The sequence below is a fragment of the Synchiropus splendidus genome, chromosome 7 (assembly GCF_027744825.2).
Source record: "Synchiropus splendidus isolate RoL2022-P1 chromosome 7, RoL_Sspl_1.0, whole genome shotgun sequence".
NCBI classification, from domain to species: Eukaryota; Metazoa; Chordata; class Actinopteri; order Syngnathiformes; family Callionymidae; genus Synchiropus; species Synchiropus splendidus.
Window position 1 is genome coordinate 16,858,914 of NC_071340.1, and position 15,761 is coordinate 16,874,674.

Below are 15,761 nucleotides of genomic sequence, written 5' to 3' on the forward strand. Positions count from 1 at the left end.
ACAACTGAGGTAAGAAGCTGAGCAGAGGCAAATGTTATGAGATACGTTGCCGGTTCTTCAGCAAAATAACTCAATTTGAAATTGCTAAGGGGAGAAGAGGCAGAGTCAAACAAAAGCGAGGAGTGCAGGACCTTCCCCTATGATCATGGGATTCACAAATACACAGATATCTGGCAACTGTTCTGGACTGAGCAGGATCAATTTGCCAGGTCTGGAACGGCACAGGGAAATCAAGCTGACATTCGGCCCCAATCCTTCACAGATCTGGGCAAAACATGACGGTCCAGAAAGACCTGTCGGATCCGGCCCGGATCTGGGGTGGAGGCAAGTAGCGCGTCTGATCCCTATGTGGTTCTGATGGCTTGTTGCCAGATGCAGCTGCTGAGTGATGGTTCATCTTGTAGGAAGGTTTCATGTGTAGTGAGAGTTGCTGTTAAAACATCAATTCCCCCAGCAGCCCGGACACACTCTTGTCTAGTGACACACCGTTTATCACGCTCCAACACATCCAACATGCAGCTCAGTCGATACGGGACTCTGTTAAGAATAAATGTGAAAGTGCCCCCACACTGATGTAAAATGATGTAAATCAATTGAGTCCAGTACAGATGATCGGAACTGTGACAGTTCAAAGGTCATCCCTACTTGTTTACACTCCCCAGAGGACTGTACTTCCTGCTTTCATGAGGACCATGACACACGATAATGGTGTTGTTTCAGAGACCTGTAGGGGGAGCAGGAGAGGGACGACATGGTGTTGCCTCAGGTTTGTCTGAGAAGTGTGAAGACTGGGCATGACCTTTGACCTTGTTTGTTTCACTGCATCACTCTGGTGCAACGGTGGTCCAAAGCTGCACACGTATGAAATGAGAGCTTGTTAGAGAAACAATCCATTTATTTTGGAAGCTTAGTTCTGCTCGGCTGAATATGAGAAGAACGATCAAAAGTAGAAAGCGATTCTTGTTCATACGTTCCGGTCCTGAGAGAGCAGCCCTCCTCAGCGACTCTCTCCTCCACCAGACCTTTGGATTCAAACAGTTCTGGTCGGGATTCCGATCACAGCATAGTCTCTCTGAAGACTCCGATGAGACTGTGAGGCCGCTCCTGTTGATCCGGTCGAGTCCTTCCTCCGGGTCGACCCAGGGTGCCCGGTCTGGATCTGTCCCCTCTGGGGTCGGCTGAGTCCAGGGCGTGATTGAGGTCACCGCAGCTATGCCGGCGCACCAGGCCCCGGCCTTTGGCGAGCGACCTGGGAACCGTCTGGCTGAGTCGGCCCGTCACCTGCTGCTGACCCACCGCCTCAGGTCCGGAACCCGACTCTGACTTAGTAAAAACCTGCAGGAAGAAACGACTGGTCTCAAAAAGTCTCTGAGGCCACGTATGAACTGGGAACAGCCTTACCCGCTCTATGTAGGTGGCGCTGCGCACGGCCTCGTCCATGTGCTCCTGGTCCGATTCCAGCACGTTCCGAATGCTGGCCACCAGATCCTGCACCTCCTGGGTGAGACCCTGGGCCGCGGGCTGCTCCAGGATCCTCCTGACCAGCAGCTGCGTGTGTCTGTAGCTCTGGTAATCCACCATGGACGAGGGCCGAGGCCTGCGGGGCCCCTGGGCGTCCCCTCGCCGCAGGGTCACCTGGCCGTGGGCCGTCAGGGTGGGCTGCGACGTCTGCGTGGACGAGTCTGTGGTCTGTGGGGCAGATGGAGGCCCACTGCTGAAGACTGGTGCGGAGGAAACACAGCAGTGTCAGAGCTCATCTCAAGCAGATCTGTCACAGAACTCACACGTTCCTTTCTCTAGAAGATTCCCATGAGAATGGAACTAAATTGGATGAATGGAACTGAACATTTGCTTTTAAAAAACCTGGCCAGTGAGAGTAAAGGCCCTCATTCCTTGCACTGTGTGCTAACAGCAGGGCTGCTAACATTCAACTCGATATTGAAACTGTCTTGTAAACAATAAACAAAAACCCAACATTTGTGTCTGTACAATGCAGCATCACCTCTGGAAACACAAAGATGAAAGCTTCAGATACAACCTTTTTATTTTTATGCCACTGTATAAATGTATTTACAGCAGCTCATAAACACTTTGCTTGTGTCATTTTAAATGTGAAGAGTTCTTATTCTGCTGATCTGGGGGGGGAAAGGGTTATGACTTAGCTTAGCTTTCTTGCTGTTAGCCGTTAGCATGGCTGAGGCCGACGGTGAAAACACACTGAACCTTGTGGCCGTCTGTCAGGAGCGAAAATAAAACCTAGGAGCAAATGATATCAAAGTCAAAAGGAACCTTTGGCGCCGTGATCCATCTGGACCGGGTCGCTGTTGGAGCGCTGGATTCGTCTCTGCGCTCCTGCGGCAGCAGACCTCTGGAGCGTGGATGCGGCTGATGCCAGCGAGTTCCTCTCTGAGCACAGTTACACACACATACACTTGAGTGAGTGAACGCTCAGGTTCTCCTTCAGTGAGCTCCGCCCTCCTCCCCAGCAACAACCCAGGTACCTGCCAACCAGCAGGGGGCAGCCTAGCCCCATATAACAGACACACCCTCCCTCCTTCTGCACTCATGGTGGGTGACAAGTCTAGAGGGCTTTGTACACTTCTGAGAACGATGGTTACATTTGGTAACTTCTGTTATCTTTATTCCTCTTTATGAAGAAGGAAACATCTCCTACCTCCTGCAGCCTCAGCACACATCTGGTAGCTGGTTTCTGTTGGCACCATCTCTCTGGCCTGCGAGTCAATCCAGAAAACACAGAGAACGTGAGGACTGCAACAAAGCTACGTGAACGAAGGTGCCCTCATTCCACGCACTGTAAGACTTAAGGCACACGCAACAATATTGGGGTTGCTTTTGTCCCAGTTTTGCTCTTCACAACCAAATATGGCAAACAGAGAAAATTCATCTCTTTATCCTTGAAGGTTTGGACCCTCGCGGTTAGCTATGCTACGCTACATTACTAGTGAACAGAAGTCACGCACCTGTCCTGATGTGTCAGTTGCGCTCTCAGTGGCGGTCACAGCCTCATACGGAGGAGGCGGGTCCGAGGGGCAGAAGACCTCCACCCCTTTGATCCGAGCCCCATAAATGTGAGGGAGGGGGATCACGCTCTCGCCTAGCATCCTGCAGCAGACAACATCAGTCAGTGCAGTGCAGCGCCGAGACAGGCACAACACACTCGCACCTCCGGGCCAGACGTGGCGTGTACGAGTAGAAGGTGGAGAAGTAAGAGGGTGGCGGGGCGGGGGCCACAAACTCATCAGGATCTGGCACTGGAGCTGGCTCCTCCCCTTCTTCCACTGGAGGTCTGGCCTCATCCTATCAGAGGGGGAGAGCGGATGACATCACCAGCGAGGAGAGGGCGCTCACAGTGGGGTCAACAGGGGAGAACATCTCACCAGGCAGGGGGTCCTGGTGGAGAAGACCTGCAGGTACCTGAGGGCCGCGGCCATGAGACACACCGCCGTGGTGAGAGCGTTGAGAGCGCAGAGAGCAAACAGGACTTTCTGATGGAGCAGGACACAGCAGTTTATACATGACTCAGATTTACTCGTGTTTCTCCCTGCCTGCACTTCTGATCTCTGACCTTCAGTCCATGACTGATCCCAAACACTTGCTCTCCTCCCTCATCTTCACCAACCCTCCAGCCTCCCTCTCATTCACACACATGCACATCTATTCTGAGTTCCATTCCGCTTCCTCTCCAGCTCACTATGTCATCAGCAAACATCATGGTCTGTGGAGACTCCTCTCAAACTTCGTCTGTCAGTCTGCACGAAACAATAGCAACCAAGAGTGGGCTGAACGCTGATCCCTGAAGGTCTCCTACTCTCACCGGTCAATCCTCCTCACCACTGTCTCACTCACCCTCACATCCATCTCTGATGCTCCTGACCTCCTCCTACAACACCACACTTCCTGTCTGGGAACTTTTCTCCTCTGCCCTGTTCTGTACTTCTCTATCAACCTTCTCACTGCTGTCGTCAGCTCTCTCCCAGGGTGAAACCATACAGCTGCTCACTGGTGCCTACTCCTCCTCTGTGCCTGGACTCGACCTGCAAACCTTCCTTCACCCAGGTTCACTAGAGTTGGATCACCGGTCGGTGGATTGTCGCCGCACCTTGAGCAGAATCCTCATGGTGCTGCAAGAGTGCGCGGGGTGGAGCTCCAGCATCTTCTCCTCCACACACTTGGAGCTGTGCGACTGGGAGCAGCAGTAGCACACATCACCCACCTCACTCTGAAAAGAGAACACTGAGTCAGACACTCCTACGTTAGACTCCTACACCCCAGCAAGAGAGACTGAACATCACATGTACTTTGTACATCACCACACAAACACACTTGAAGATGTACAACAGAAGTTGGGATAAAACACAACAACAGGGATCAATAGGAGAAAAAAGGCACAAACACAAACCTTTCTTGAGGCAGCGGGAAAACACTGAAACTACATTCATTTATGGTGATGGTGGTGATGTGGTGGGGAGGAGGGGGGTCTCACCAGTTGGCAGCTTGTCATGCTGGAGACCAGCTGGGCTCCCTGGCAGCACAGAACAAACCCGGCCAGGTTGAGGAGAACACACACCACAGAGAGCAGGATGAAGATGTTGACCTGGTGAGAGACAGGAGATTAAACCCTGGAGGCTGAGGAGAGAAACTGCACACAAGTGAGGCCAGCTCCGGCCAATCACGTTGAGAGGCACTGAGAGTCACAGCAAGCCTCCTCCACAGCCCATCTGCATCATCCTCTGTGCTCACACTTCATGTCCTCCATCCGTAAACCTCACTCCTGCCAGTGTCCTTGGTCCAACTCTCTCCTCCACAAACCATCTGGATTCCCGAACGTGGTCTCCAAGCTTCTCCACACGTCCCTCTGATAGACTTGTTCCTGACCTTGTCCTTCCTAGTCACTCCCAACAACAACCTCACTATGCTTCCTGTCCGGTTTTTGGGGGGTTGGCAAAAATAACTTGAGAGTTAGTGTTTTTAAAAGATGCCCTTTGGCTCCTAGACGAGTCACAGCACACACACATGAACACAGGTGGACTTCATCACAAGTGAGTTTACCAGGAGCAGCATGGGCTTCCTCCATGTGGTCAGACCCACGATTCCGGACAGAATGACCTGCAAGAACATGAAGAGACAAGTCATCTCAACTTGAAGATTTAATGTCGCCACTAAAATTGCACTGAGCTGTGTTGAGATGAAAATGTTAACAAGTTTGAAGTGTGAAATTCCAGCATGCGCCACAGGACTGACAGGGCATTTGAAGATGATTTGAGGGGGAATCCTTCATCTGTTGCGTGGGACATGGACTGGGGCGGAGTTAAATGATGCTCCTGAACCACATCAGAAAATGATGGTGGGACCAACTGGCATCACAGGAGACCTCAGCCAGGTGCAGTGCGGTCAGACAACTAACATGGAGATGATTTAGGAACTCCTAGTTACTTCAGTACAACAAAGAAATGGATGGATCTATTGAGAGATATCAGCCATGTTTTGTCCCATATTTAGATTAGGGGACATTCAATATTCACTTCGAGGCAGCCACATGTTGCGTAAATAAACAAGCTGTCAAACAACAGAATAATTAATACTGTAAAAATAAAGACATGAGTCAAATAGACATATGTTATAAATGAACAAATTTACGACAAAATAAAGTAAGAATAACAGTAATAATAATATAATGTTCATTCGTTATATTTATTCGTCTAATGCCTGTTTTTACAGCATTAATATATGTCGTTTATTTAACTCTGCAATGTGGCGCAGCGTTGAGAACATCTCTCATGTTCAGTGTCTTTTACTGTGGCTGCTGTGACAAGCCGAATTTCCCCGCGAATGTAACATGACATATTATTTCATCTAATTTAATTTAGTAAGCAATTTCCAAAATGTCCCTCAGACACGCAAAGTTCCGGCCATGGATTTGTGATCACGTCTAAACTACAGAGCGGGCGGCCACTGGATGTATGTCACAGATCACGAACATAAATCGATGAATGGTTTCAACAACACGGTGAACAGCAGCGATCTGAAGTGGACTTCACATTTGGACGGAAGGAGAAGACTCACCGAGGAGGCGGCCCAGAAGGGACACGAGTTCCGAATGGGAGGTGAACTGCTGAGTGACAGAGCCCCGAGCGACAGCGCCACCATGGAGCCGCCGAGCAACAGCTGCATCAGGCCCAGAGAGAGCAGCGGGCGCCCGGGGAGCAGCATCCGCGACTCCCCGCCCGACAGGCCCCGGGCTCGGTTTCTGTGCAGCGGCTCGGCGAGCTGCGAAGTCCCGCCCACGGGGCAGCAGGAGCCCGGCAGCACCACGGGCAGAGACATGCGGGCCGGGTCGGTGTTCTAGCTCCTCCGCGGAGGCGAGGCCGGGTCGCTGCTGCGCTGGGGCCCCGCCATCTTGGCGCTGAGCACTGGGGGAGGCCCATCCCCCTCCGGTCCCCCAGAACCATGTGGGCAATGTAAACAGCTCTGGTTACAGCCTCCAGAAATAAAAGTGCCCAGTGCGCAAAGATTATTAAAAATTAAACAATGAGTCACAGGAAGTACTTACGCGTGACTTCATTTATTACGGAGGTCGACCTGTTACTAACTTTATATCATATTTAGAACACATATTTAACGGTTTGATACGTCAATTTTATGCTGTGAAAATGGCAATTTTTAGGTCAGTGTAAAACACATTAAAACTCAAGTATAGATATGTTGTTTTTTCATTTTGAGTCAGGGTTAATAGATTCCGGAGCATCAGCCGGGACATTGAGGAATAGCAATCGAGCTTGAACGTCGATTCAGCCAATAATATTAGCAGGTCATGTGACGACGGTGGAACCAAGAACGTGAGCGCGATGGTTAGCGACGAAGACCGTTCCCAACTTTCTCCGTTAAAAAAAAGTTGAAGGCTACTTATCAGCCATTACAGATGCTTTGAGTTTAAGAGAAAAAAAAACTGTAGCTATTTGCAAAAGATCGAACACATTCATCCGAATCTGTTAAATCTCTGGCCATTTCACATTCAACATTTCTTTGAACTTTGTATTTCGTTTTTGTTTTTATTCCACTCTTAATTTGATGTATATTGAGATCATAGTTTTCCCCGGTGGTTTATGTGCTCGTTTATTCAGTGTGCCATTCATTTTAAAACAGCATATTTGATGTTATATAATATATTAAAGAAGATAGCTACTCATTATTAAGCTTAAATGTTAAAAGAAAAATCAGTTAAAACCCTCTTTAGTATATATCTTATTTTTAATTGAGTCCCACCTGTAATTTTAAAATATTATAAATGTACTTCTGTTCATTCGTTTCTTCCGATGCAAGCTCACCTCCCAGATGTTGGTTTATGTCAACAACAACATCCAGAGCTGGACCACGGGAGGAAGCAAGCCCAGACCAAGTGACATGCAGATTTGCATAGGGTAGTTTATTACAAGAAAAAAAAAAGAACTTGGCACATTCGCAGAAATATAAGGATAAATGACCCACTAATGATTCGATGAAAGTAACCAGTGTTTTCTCATCCTGACAAAACACAACAGGAGCTGGAATCAAGTATAAAACCTCAGCGCAGGTGACCAGAACCGGTGACACAATACCGACCAAACATTTGCGTAGTGTCTCTGGAGACAGAATATGGGCGACATGAGGAATATCAGTGGAACAGAGCTCGGGGGTCGCTCCTGCTTGGAAGAGGAAGCAGGGTCCAGAAGTGTTGTGCTGCTCAATGAGAGTAGAACGCTCCAGCTGCTGTCTGGTGGAGCGAGAACAGCCTGCTCCTCCGGTGCCTTCACAGCATGGAGGCACACGTCCGCCTGATGAACGTGTCACTCTGTGACCAGGGTCAGACGTGATGAGGGTCACAGCTCATGCTCCCCCTGGAGCAGCATGAGTCCAAACATTTGCAACATGGAAGCAAAGCTGCTCCATCAGACCTTGAAATATCGTCTTTTGAAAGTCAAAGTAAAGAAACGAAATGTGAAAAAAAAAGAAAAAAAAAAACAGCAACATCTGGGAACTCAAGGAATAACGATCGAACCTGAACGATGACTGCTCCACTCTGGACTACACTACTGACACCAGGTATCTTGGTGAGGTGAACTGCACAAAGGCTAGTAAATGAGTTCTTATACTTAGTGCAGTTGCTAAATTGTGACCCACACAAGAAAAGAAAAAAAAATCTGGCCTTAACCATAATGCCCAGGGTGCACGCCGCCCATGAAGATCCACCTCCAATCTGGAAGCTCCTCTTCCAAGCCAGACATCTAAGGGAGATGGGTCCATGGATTTCCACATCCATTTAGCTTGTTTATCCAGGTGGGCAGCGCCATGCACTTCAGGAGTCAGAACATCATCAGCGAACATGATTTAGGCAAAGAACTGAGGCTCAATTCCCCAGCGATCCGTCCTGGATCCGAATGCAAGTTAGCTTTGTTAGCATGGCCGAAAGTCTGTGTGAACTCTATACAATCTATACAAGAATAAATCCAAATAATCCACAGGATGAATTGTGTTTCCATATTCTAAACACAGTTGAGCTTGAACAAGAAAATAAGGCGATCTCAACACGCCTCAGCTCGAGTCCACAGACAAGTTCCCAGTATCGCCATGTTTAAGTACGAGTCGATGAGGTTTCATGACACAGTGTCCTGATTTCCAGAGGCCACCAGATGGCGCTGTCTGCTGGAAAATGTTTGGACTTGAACAACTTATTCAATGAAACCTCATTATTTCTAACCCAAGAGCGCCATCTAGTGGACTCTGTCAATTACAACACTGTTCCATCAGCCCTGTTTCACGATACCTCCGACCCATCACTAGAAACTGGTGTTTGTTTCAGAAATACGTCCGAGTCAGCACTTAATTGTGGGCCTACTAAAGGCCATCTAATCTAATCTAAGATAAACCAGACTGAGATGCAGTAGACACTATTTCTGCAGTCTTTGTTGCTCTTTCTTTTCACCATGTTTTGCGTGAGGAGGACATTTTTGGAAATCGCTAAATGTAGATCCTATTTTTTTATGCCACACATGAGGGTTGAGATTTGATCTGAGATGGCTAGCTAGATGGTCACATGGCTAGCAGGCTGGAACCTCATTGGCTGAACTTCGATCGCAAGTCCTTCAAGTCCCAGATGCTGCAAATGAATTCCTTTACACAGACTTCACAAAAAAGACTTTAAAATTGTTTAAAATATCACAAAATTCCCTCATCAAACTGTTTAATGCTCAAAATACAAAATAAAAAAAAACTCAGTGCAAAAATATTCAACAGTGGAACTCAGTGTGGCATTAAAGTCTGTGGGGGACAGATGTGCTGCATCAGGTTCCCACCGCTGCTGATGACCCCTGGCATGACCTTGACAAGACCAGGTGTCAGAGCGCTCTCTAGAGGGCGAACAGAACAGGCGGAATGGACCCGGACACATGACTACAGGGTGGGAGGAGCCTTAAGGTTTTGGTGTCATTAGTTCCCTGGATTCCCTTTAAACTGGACAGCAGCAGCAGCAGCAGCAGCAGCCGGACAACGCGTGGGACTAAGAAAGTAAAAGGCACTTATAAAAACACGACTTATAAATAGATGGACAGTTAAATAGCCAGCATACACAGACCCGCTGGGGTGGATACGCATCATAAGTTACAGAATTGCAAAGCGTATAAACAGTTTATATATTAAACACTCGTCATACATTTATATATTTATATATGAGATAGATAGGTCTGTAGTAATATATAGGTATTCTTTGTGGCGTATGGGGTACTTACAGGAGCTTAGAAACAAGGGGTGATAAAGCTTAGGTTTATGGCTTCTGAGGTTGTGGTGAGGTCGACACTTGTGGCTTCAGGTCCCAGTTGCTGTGCACAAACTGAAGAGTTGCATAGGCAGAAATCAGTGACGGCCGCGGTCGCGGGTACAAAACCAGACGTTAGCGTGGGTCCTCCACGAGGCTTCTTGGAAGCGAAGCGAAGACGGCGTCTTCCTGAAGCAGCGGAGTGTCGAGCGAGGGGAGGCTGCAGGTCCCGCCTACAGCTCCGTGTCCTCGTACTGGCTGGAGCTGGCAGTGAAGCGTCCCGTCGCCGCTCCGCTGCCGTCCTTGCTGGGATCGCAGGGACGGCCTTCCGCGCAGGGGGGCGGGGTCTGAGCATCAGAGGGGTAGCTGGAGCTGCGGGACGAGAGGCGGAGTTCAAGTCTCACACTAGAGACAGCTTCTGCTCCACAGACTGAGACTCACAACTTTACGGTTTCACTTGTCAAGAGTTTTTCCTGGAAAAGGTATTGTGGTAAACATTTCTGTTTCTTCATTTTTGAATGAAATATAGCTTTTACTTTTTACTTCTGTAAATATTGGTCCTAGCTTATGAGTTTGACGTTTGCTTTGGCTGCTTTACTTCAGATCTTTCTCTCACTCAGGTGAAGCGCCATCTCCGGTGCGTGCTGATGGTGCGTTCAGGAGCGTCGGAATTTTCCATACTACTCAAAATGACCAGGGTTATGATGGCTGACAGCATTTGTGTGAGGTGGGGACAAAATAACCCCGGCAAAAAAGTGTTTGTGCGCCTATGGAAGTGACGTCTCTCTATCATTGTCACTGTTCAAGAACTTGCAGGACAGCAACAGATTAAAACACGAAGTCTTGATGGCTGGCACTCCTGCCCGGTCACACGTGACTTGCTCCAGCGCTGCCTCCATATGGCTATCCCATATAGATATGCAGTGACACAACACTTGCCAGCAGAGGGCAGCATCGCCCGCCAGACGCGCCGTAAAACGCATCTTTTTTTTTTTTTTTAGCACACGGTGGGACTTTATCACAATCTGAGTGTGAAATTTGGCATCTCTGTCGTCACGCGTCACAGGCTTGTCACTTTCTGTCAAATATTTGATATGGCATGCTGTTTTCTTGTGTTTGAAGTGGGATATTTTCAGGATGTTTTTGAGCATTCCGTGCCAGTGACGTTATTCTAAAGAACGTTCTTGACAGAAGCTGCTTTGTTGGGTTCTTGGAGTAAACAAATGTTTGAATGAAGAAAGTGTTACAGGCTAGTCTTGTGTCGATAAAATCGGTCACAGTTTGGAAAATCTTTTAGGTTACATTTAGAACAGATACAGAACGTGTGATTCATCAGAAGTTAACAATGGTAATAGTGTGAAAAATAAACAACTAGTCTACTGACAGCCCTGATTTCAATCCTTCCAGCAGCTGTCAGAGGGTTAAAAATCCAGCTGAGTCAGCACACACAGCAGAAACATCAACGCACTGACAAAGACTCACAGAGCAAGGGGGGAATGGCAGTTACCCGATGGGCTGAGGTCGACTGCGGTCCAACATGGACGACTTTAACGGAACAGAATAGATCTCCGGGAGCTTCTGGGACACGTCCAGCTGGACAGACAAGGACAACACACACACACATGTGACTACTGTGACACAGAGAGAGCAGCCGTGTGATGCCGCATTCAGGAAGACTGGAATGTCTTTCACGCACAGACCTTTCATGTAAAAATCAAAAAAAGGATTCGGAGAAATGTAGAAATGAAAAAACACGTATTGAAAATGAGCAAGTGCTTTAGAATTGAGGTTCAAGAGAATCATTTCCGAAACAAAGACATGGAAACACCAGTTACAAACTCTTGCTATATCATCACCCAATAGTTTGTATTAAATGTGTCTTTTTTTTTTTGCTCAAAAACGTGTACTCACGTTTCCTGCTTTCAGGAATCAGACGTTTATTTGAATTCCGTTGAGTGAAACATTTCACACAAAATATTTCTGGAAAATTTCATGTTAAATATTCCAGGTGCAATGAGCTCAAACAAACAACAGATGGCAGTAGCGCTACAGAGTTAAGATGAACGTGAAAACCTTTGTAAACGTAAATAAATACACTGTCACTGAAGTCACAGGGATTCAATTGTATGTTGTGAATTATAAAACAAAAAAATACAATTATTAAAACATGCCACATATAAACGATCTGGCCAGATATATGAAGAGATGGAGTGGATGAGGACAGCTGCAGGTTGAAGAGAGATTTCTCATGATAAAAACTAGCGTTTTTTTACTGCCACAAATTCAATAAATGTGTCATTTTTTCTCTGTTGGATTTTTTTTTCTTGGTGGAGTGCAGTGGTAATGAGGCGATACACCACTGTTTCCAAAAATCCTGGTGGAAACCCTGAAACCTTTTTCTTAAGTTTTCTGCCCACACTGAACTGGAGCTGGTCATGTGGCCGGACATGCTGCCCGGCCTAATGAAATCTATGGGGAAACCTTGGCAAATCCAAACAGACCTACAAAACACCACCAAAATCAAAATAACTTTGACTTCATCTAGCTCGTCTCCAACCAGCCCCTGAGGTCATCCTGAAACACTTTGCTCTATATTGAAGTCCAACAAACCCCGCAGTGGTTTATGGCTCTGGTTTGTAACCAAAGATGGCCATGAAAAGGTCTATTCTACTGCTCTTGAGTGAAGTCGGGTCGGATATTCTGTGGAAGTTTACACTTGAATGGATATGATAATCACAGAACTTGGACACAGAAACACCAGGAACCTACCTTGGCTCCCAGAGAGTCCTGCATCTCCAGGATCTGCTGAGCTCCAGCAAAGTGATCCATCTTCTCAAAGGCTTTGAGCTTGCTCATGAAGGACTTCATGGATGGGTCCTCGCTCTGACCATCCAAGGAGACCTCTTGCTGTCGGAGAGCTAGCATAGCGCCACTAGTCAGCGCCCGCTCCACTGGCTCCCCTCGGAGCGGTCCGAGTGAAGCGGCTTCAGCCGGAGCGGCTCGTGATTTGTCGTAGCAGTTGAAGTGATGGAGTGGTGGAGGAGGAGGAGGAGGGCCAGGAGAGGAGGTGGACGGGGGAGGATCGTTGGTGCTGCTGGCTGGACTGCTGCTGGACACCGAGTCATACATCCGACCTGAGCTGGGGGGCAGAGGCTTGTGGGGCCAGTGGTGATGGTGAGGGCTGCTGGATACAAGACGTGACTCCTCCCCAGAGAACACCTTCACCTGAGCAGAGAGAAGACCTTTACAAGGCATCTGTTCATGGCATTACAGCTGTGAAGGTTGGTGACACCAGAGGGGGTAGGCAATGTCTGTCATCCAACCATCAATCCATCCATCCATTTCCATCCATCAACACAACCGCTCACCTGTCTGCCCATCATCCAGCCATCCCTCTAACCAACCATTCATTTATCTGTCCGTCCATACATCCATCCACCCACAATCTGTCTGTCACTTCACATGTCAATCAGTCAGCCATCCAACCATTCAGCCATCCATCTCTTTAACCAACCACCCATTCATCTGTTCATACAGCCACCCAACCGTCCACTGTCTCACAGTCACCTGTCCGTCCATCCACATCGCCACCCATCCATCCCACTTACCAACCATCCATTTGTCTGTCCACCTATCTGTCCATGCACCATCCATCCCTCCAACCATCTGTCTGTTATCCATCCATTAGTCTCTCCACTATCTTTCGTCCATCCAACCAACCAATCATCTCCTCTCTTCCATCCATCCGCCTGTCTGTCCCACACCAGCAGCAGTGTCCCTTCCTCACTTCATTCTCCGGCAGATGCCCATGTTGAGGGCTGGACCGGCTCAGGACATCATGGCCGCTCATCAACCTGGCACGGTTGCGGATATCAGGACTGTATCTGCGTAAGATCTGCAGGCAGAACACAGGCACCAGCTCACACACCAGTCACAACAGCACCAACCTCTCCTCCCGTCTCACCTCCTCTGCCGTGACCGGCTCAGACGAGCGACTGATGGCAGAGATGTGCATCATCTCAGCGTCCACTTCAGCGTCTGTGTAGGCCCCAGCCTCGTCAGCAGTGTCGTCCATGTCGGACGTCAGCCGGCTGTCCATGCTGAGGTATTCGGCAGACATGGCCGACAGGAAGGAGAGACGCTCCACATCCTGGCAGTCCAGGTCACTCTCTACTCCTTCCAGCTAGAAGAGACACATGATGGATCTTGGGTGTAAAGGAAGGAAGGATGGACAGACGGAGAGCACGACAACGAGAGAGAAGAAGGAAACACAAAAACAGAGCCGAGCTGTAGAGCACCACTGGCAGGATGTAGGACACACACTGGGCATGCTCAGAGCAGAAGGAGAGCTGTACTGGTCACACACCAAAAGATTTGTCATTGCTAAGAAAACTTTCCTGAAATCCCTTAAGCCAAAGAGACAGTTTCCTCTTGTGAGGCTCCAGACTCAGGAGTGAGCAGAGAGCAAACACATGGGAACAAACAGCTACCTAAAATGAATCTACAGGAGTGGTCACATGACTCGTGATTTCATAAATGAATTCTACTTGGCCCCCTTTTGAATCAGCTGGCATACATTTGGCTAAGATAACAGGTGTCAAACTGAGTCCCAATGGGCTTTGTGGGTCCAACCCATCAGGAGCACACAGTTTAACCCACCAGGTGTCTGAAGATTGCTGTGCAATCTTGCATTTGGTTGAAACAAAAACCTGGACCCACACAGCCCTTTTGGGATTCTGTTTGACACCCATGGCTTAGATCAGCTTTTTTGTTTTACACATTTGGGCCGTGAGACGCTCGGTTTTAATTAGCCATTACTTAACAACAATGGAGAAGTTAATGAAAAGAAAAAAAATATTAAGAAAGTGATAACGTTTTATTAACAGTAGAAATGAAAGCACCTGTTGAAGCAGTTTTGAAATGGTGATGCTTTTATTTACACTTCACTTATATCTTCTTTGGAATTTAAATAAAATATATTATTTTTATACATGGTTTTATTTTATTATTTATTTTATTCAGCATTTTATTCATCGGTTTCCAATTTACTTTTTCCTTTTTTTCTTAGTAAATTTGATGAATGTTAAGGTTTTGGTTTGTTTACATTTAAGTAGATTAAATGTGGTTATTCATAACAAATGAAATCAAGAGTAATGAATCAGTTCTATTGCTTGAATGGGCCTCAGGCCCATTTGTTTCTTGTTTCGGGGGAAAGGTGGGCTCTGAGATCAAGGTCAAGAACGAACCCCTGGCTTAGATGATGCAAAATAGTGCCCCCATGTGAGCAACCGAAAGAGCAGCGAGAAGTGATGAAGCAAGGCATGGTGACTGGTTTAAGAGGTGCCATGTTTGCTTGGTGGGTGTGGCCAATTGAAGTGTGCGTGGTCAAAAACAACAAAATCCTGGCCATGTGCCTGGAACGTTTGTGCCAGAGGACACTGATCTTGCACCTTGGTGGTAGGGAAGAGACCCAGGATTTAGTCTGCCAAAACTTCAAAATAGGCTGCTGTAAAAGTTCTGCCTGTCTGCTGACCTTTGAACTCCACTAGTCAGGATCATCTGTACAGTCTTGCATATTTAATCACAGTTGTAATAGACCTCATTAAATTCTGTTATGTGCCATGGATCTGACCAAATAATGGACCATTAAAACTGACAATGTCATCTTTAAACTGAAACTGTCTTTGGACTAAAACCACTCGTGAACTTTGAGGGAGCTGAATTCTCTTTCCAGTTCCCTGGCAACAGTAACAAAAAAGCTAAGACTTCATCACCTACCTTGCCGTCAGACACCCAAACCGCCTGCATTTGCTGCTCTCTGATGGATTCCTTGACGCTGCCATACCAGGCGTCGTTGGCAGCGTTCAGGTCAATGGTGGCTGGATGCAGGAGAGAAGTAACATCAGTTAGACTGTTATTACATGTAACCACGTAACTGGGACACAGGACCGAC

At 47.6% G+C, this 15,761-nt stretch overlaps 2 protein-coding genes across 8 annotated transcripts in view; both read right to left on the reverse strand.

Annotated features, from left to right (window-relative positions):
• Window positions 1–911: 911 nt before the first annotated feature.
• Window positions 912–6,657, reverse strand: fam189a2 (family with sequence similarity 189 member A2). The gene is made up of 11 exons (XM_053869775.1): window positions 6,085–6,657; window positions 5,071–5,127; window positions 4,505–4,615; window positions 4,121–4,240; window positions 3,399–3,506; window positions 3,185–3,318; window positions 2,982–3,123; window positions 2,675–2,732; window positions 2,290–2,406; window positions 1,402–1,721; window positions 912–1,335 (listed from the first exon to the last, which is right to left on the reverse strand). The coding sequence occupies exons 1-11, from the start codon at window positions 6,343–6,345 to the stop codon at window positions 1,057–1,059; spliced, it is 1,707 nt and encodes a 568-aa protein (XP_053725750.1). The 5' UTR covers window positions 6,346–6,657; the 3' UTR covers window positions 912–1,056.
• Window positions 6,658–7,225: 568 nt separating this feature from the next.
• LOC128762024 (tight junction protein ZO-2-like) overlaps window positions 7,226–15,761 on the reverse strand; it is a 41,708-nt gene continuing 33,172 nt past the window's right edge. For 4 of the 7 annotated variants that reach the window (XM_053869768.1, XM_053869774.1, XM_053869770.1 and 1 more), the window contains 6 exons: window positions 15,587–15,687; window positions 13,773–13,991; window positions 13,596–13,703; window positions 12,578–13,033; window positions 11,316–11,401; window positions 7,228–10,180 (listed from right to left, as the gene is read on the reverse strand). In XM_053869768.1, coding sequence (XP_053725743.1) covers window positions 10,042–10,180; window positions 11,316–11,401; window positions 12,578–13,033; window positions 13,596–13,703; window positions 13,773–13,991; window positions 15,587–15,687 — 1,109 coding nt within the window. In that variant the 3' untranslated portion in view covers window positions 7,228–10,041. Of the gene's footprint in view, window positions 10,181–11,290; window positions 11,402–12,577; window positions 13,034–13,595; window positions 13,704–13,772; window positions 13,992–15,586; window positions 15,688–15,761 lie in introns of all 7 variants that reach the window. The other 3 variants (XR_008415516.1, XM_053869771.1, XM_053869769.1) reach the window with 3 other exon arrangements.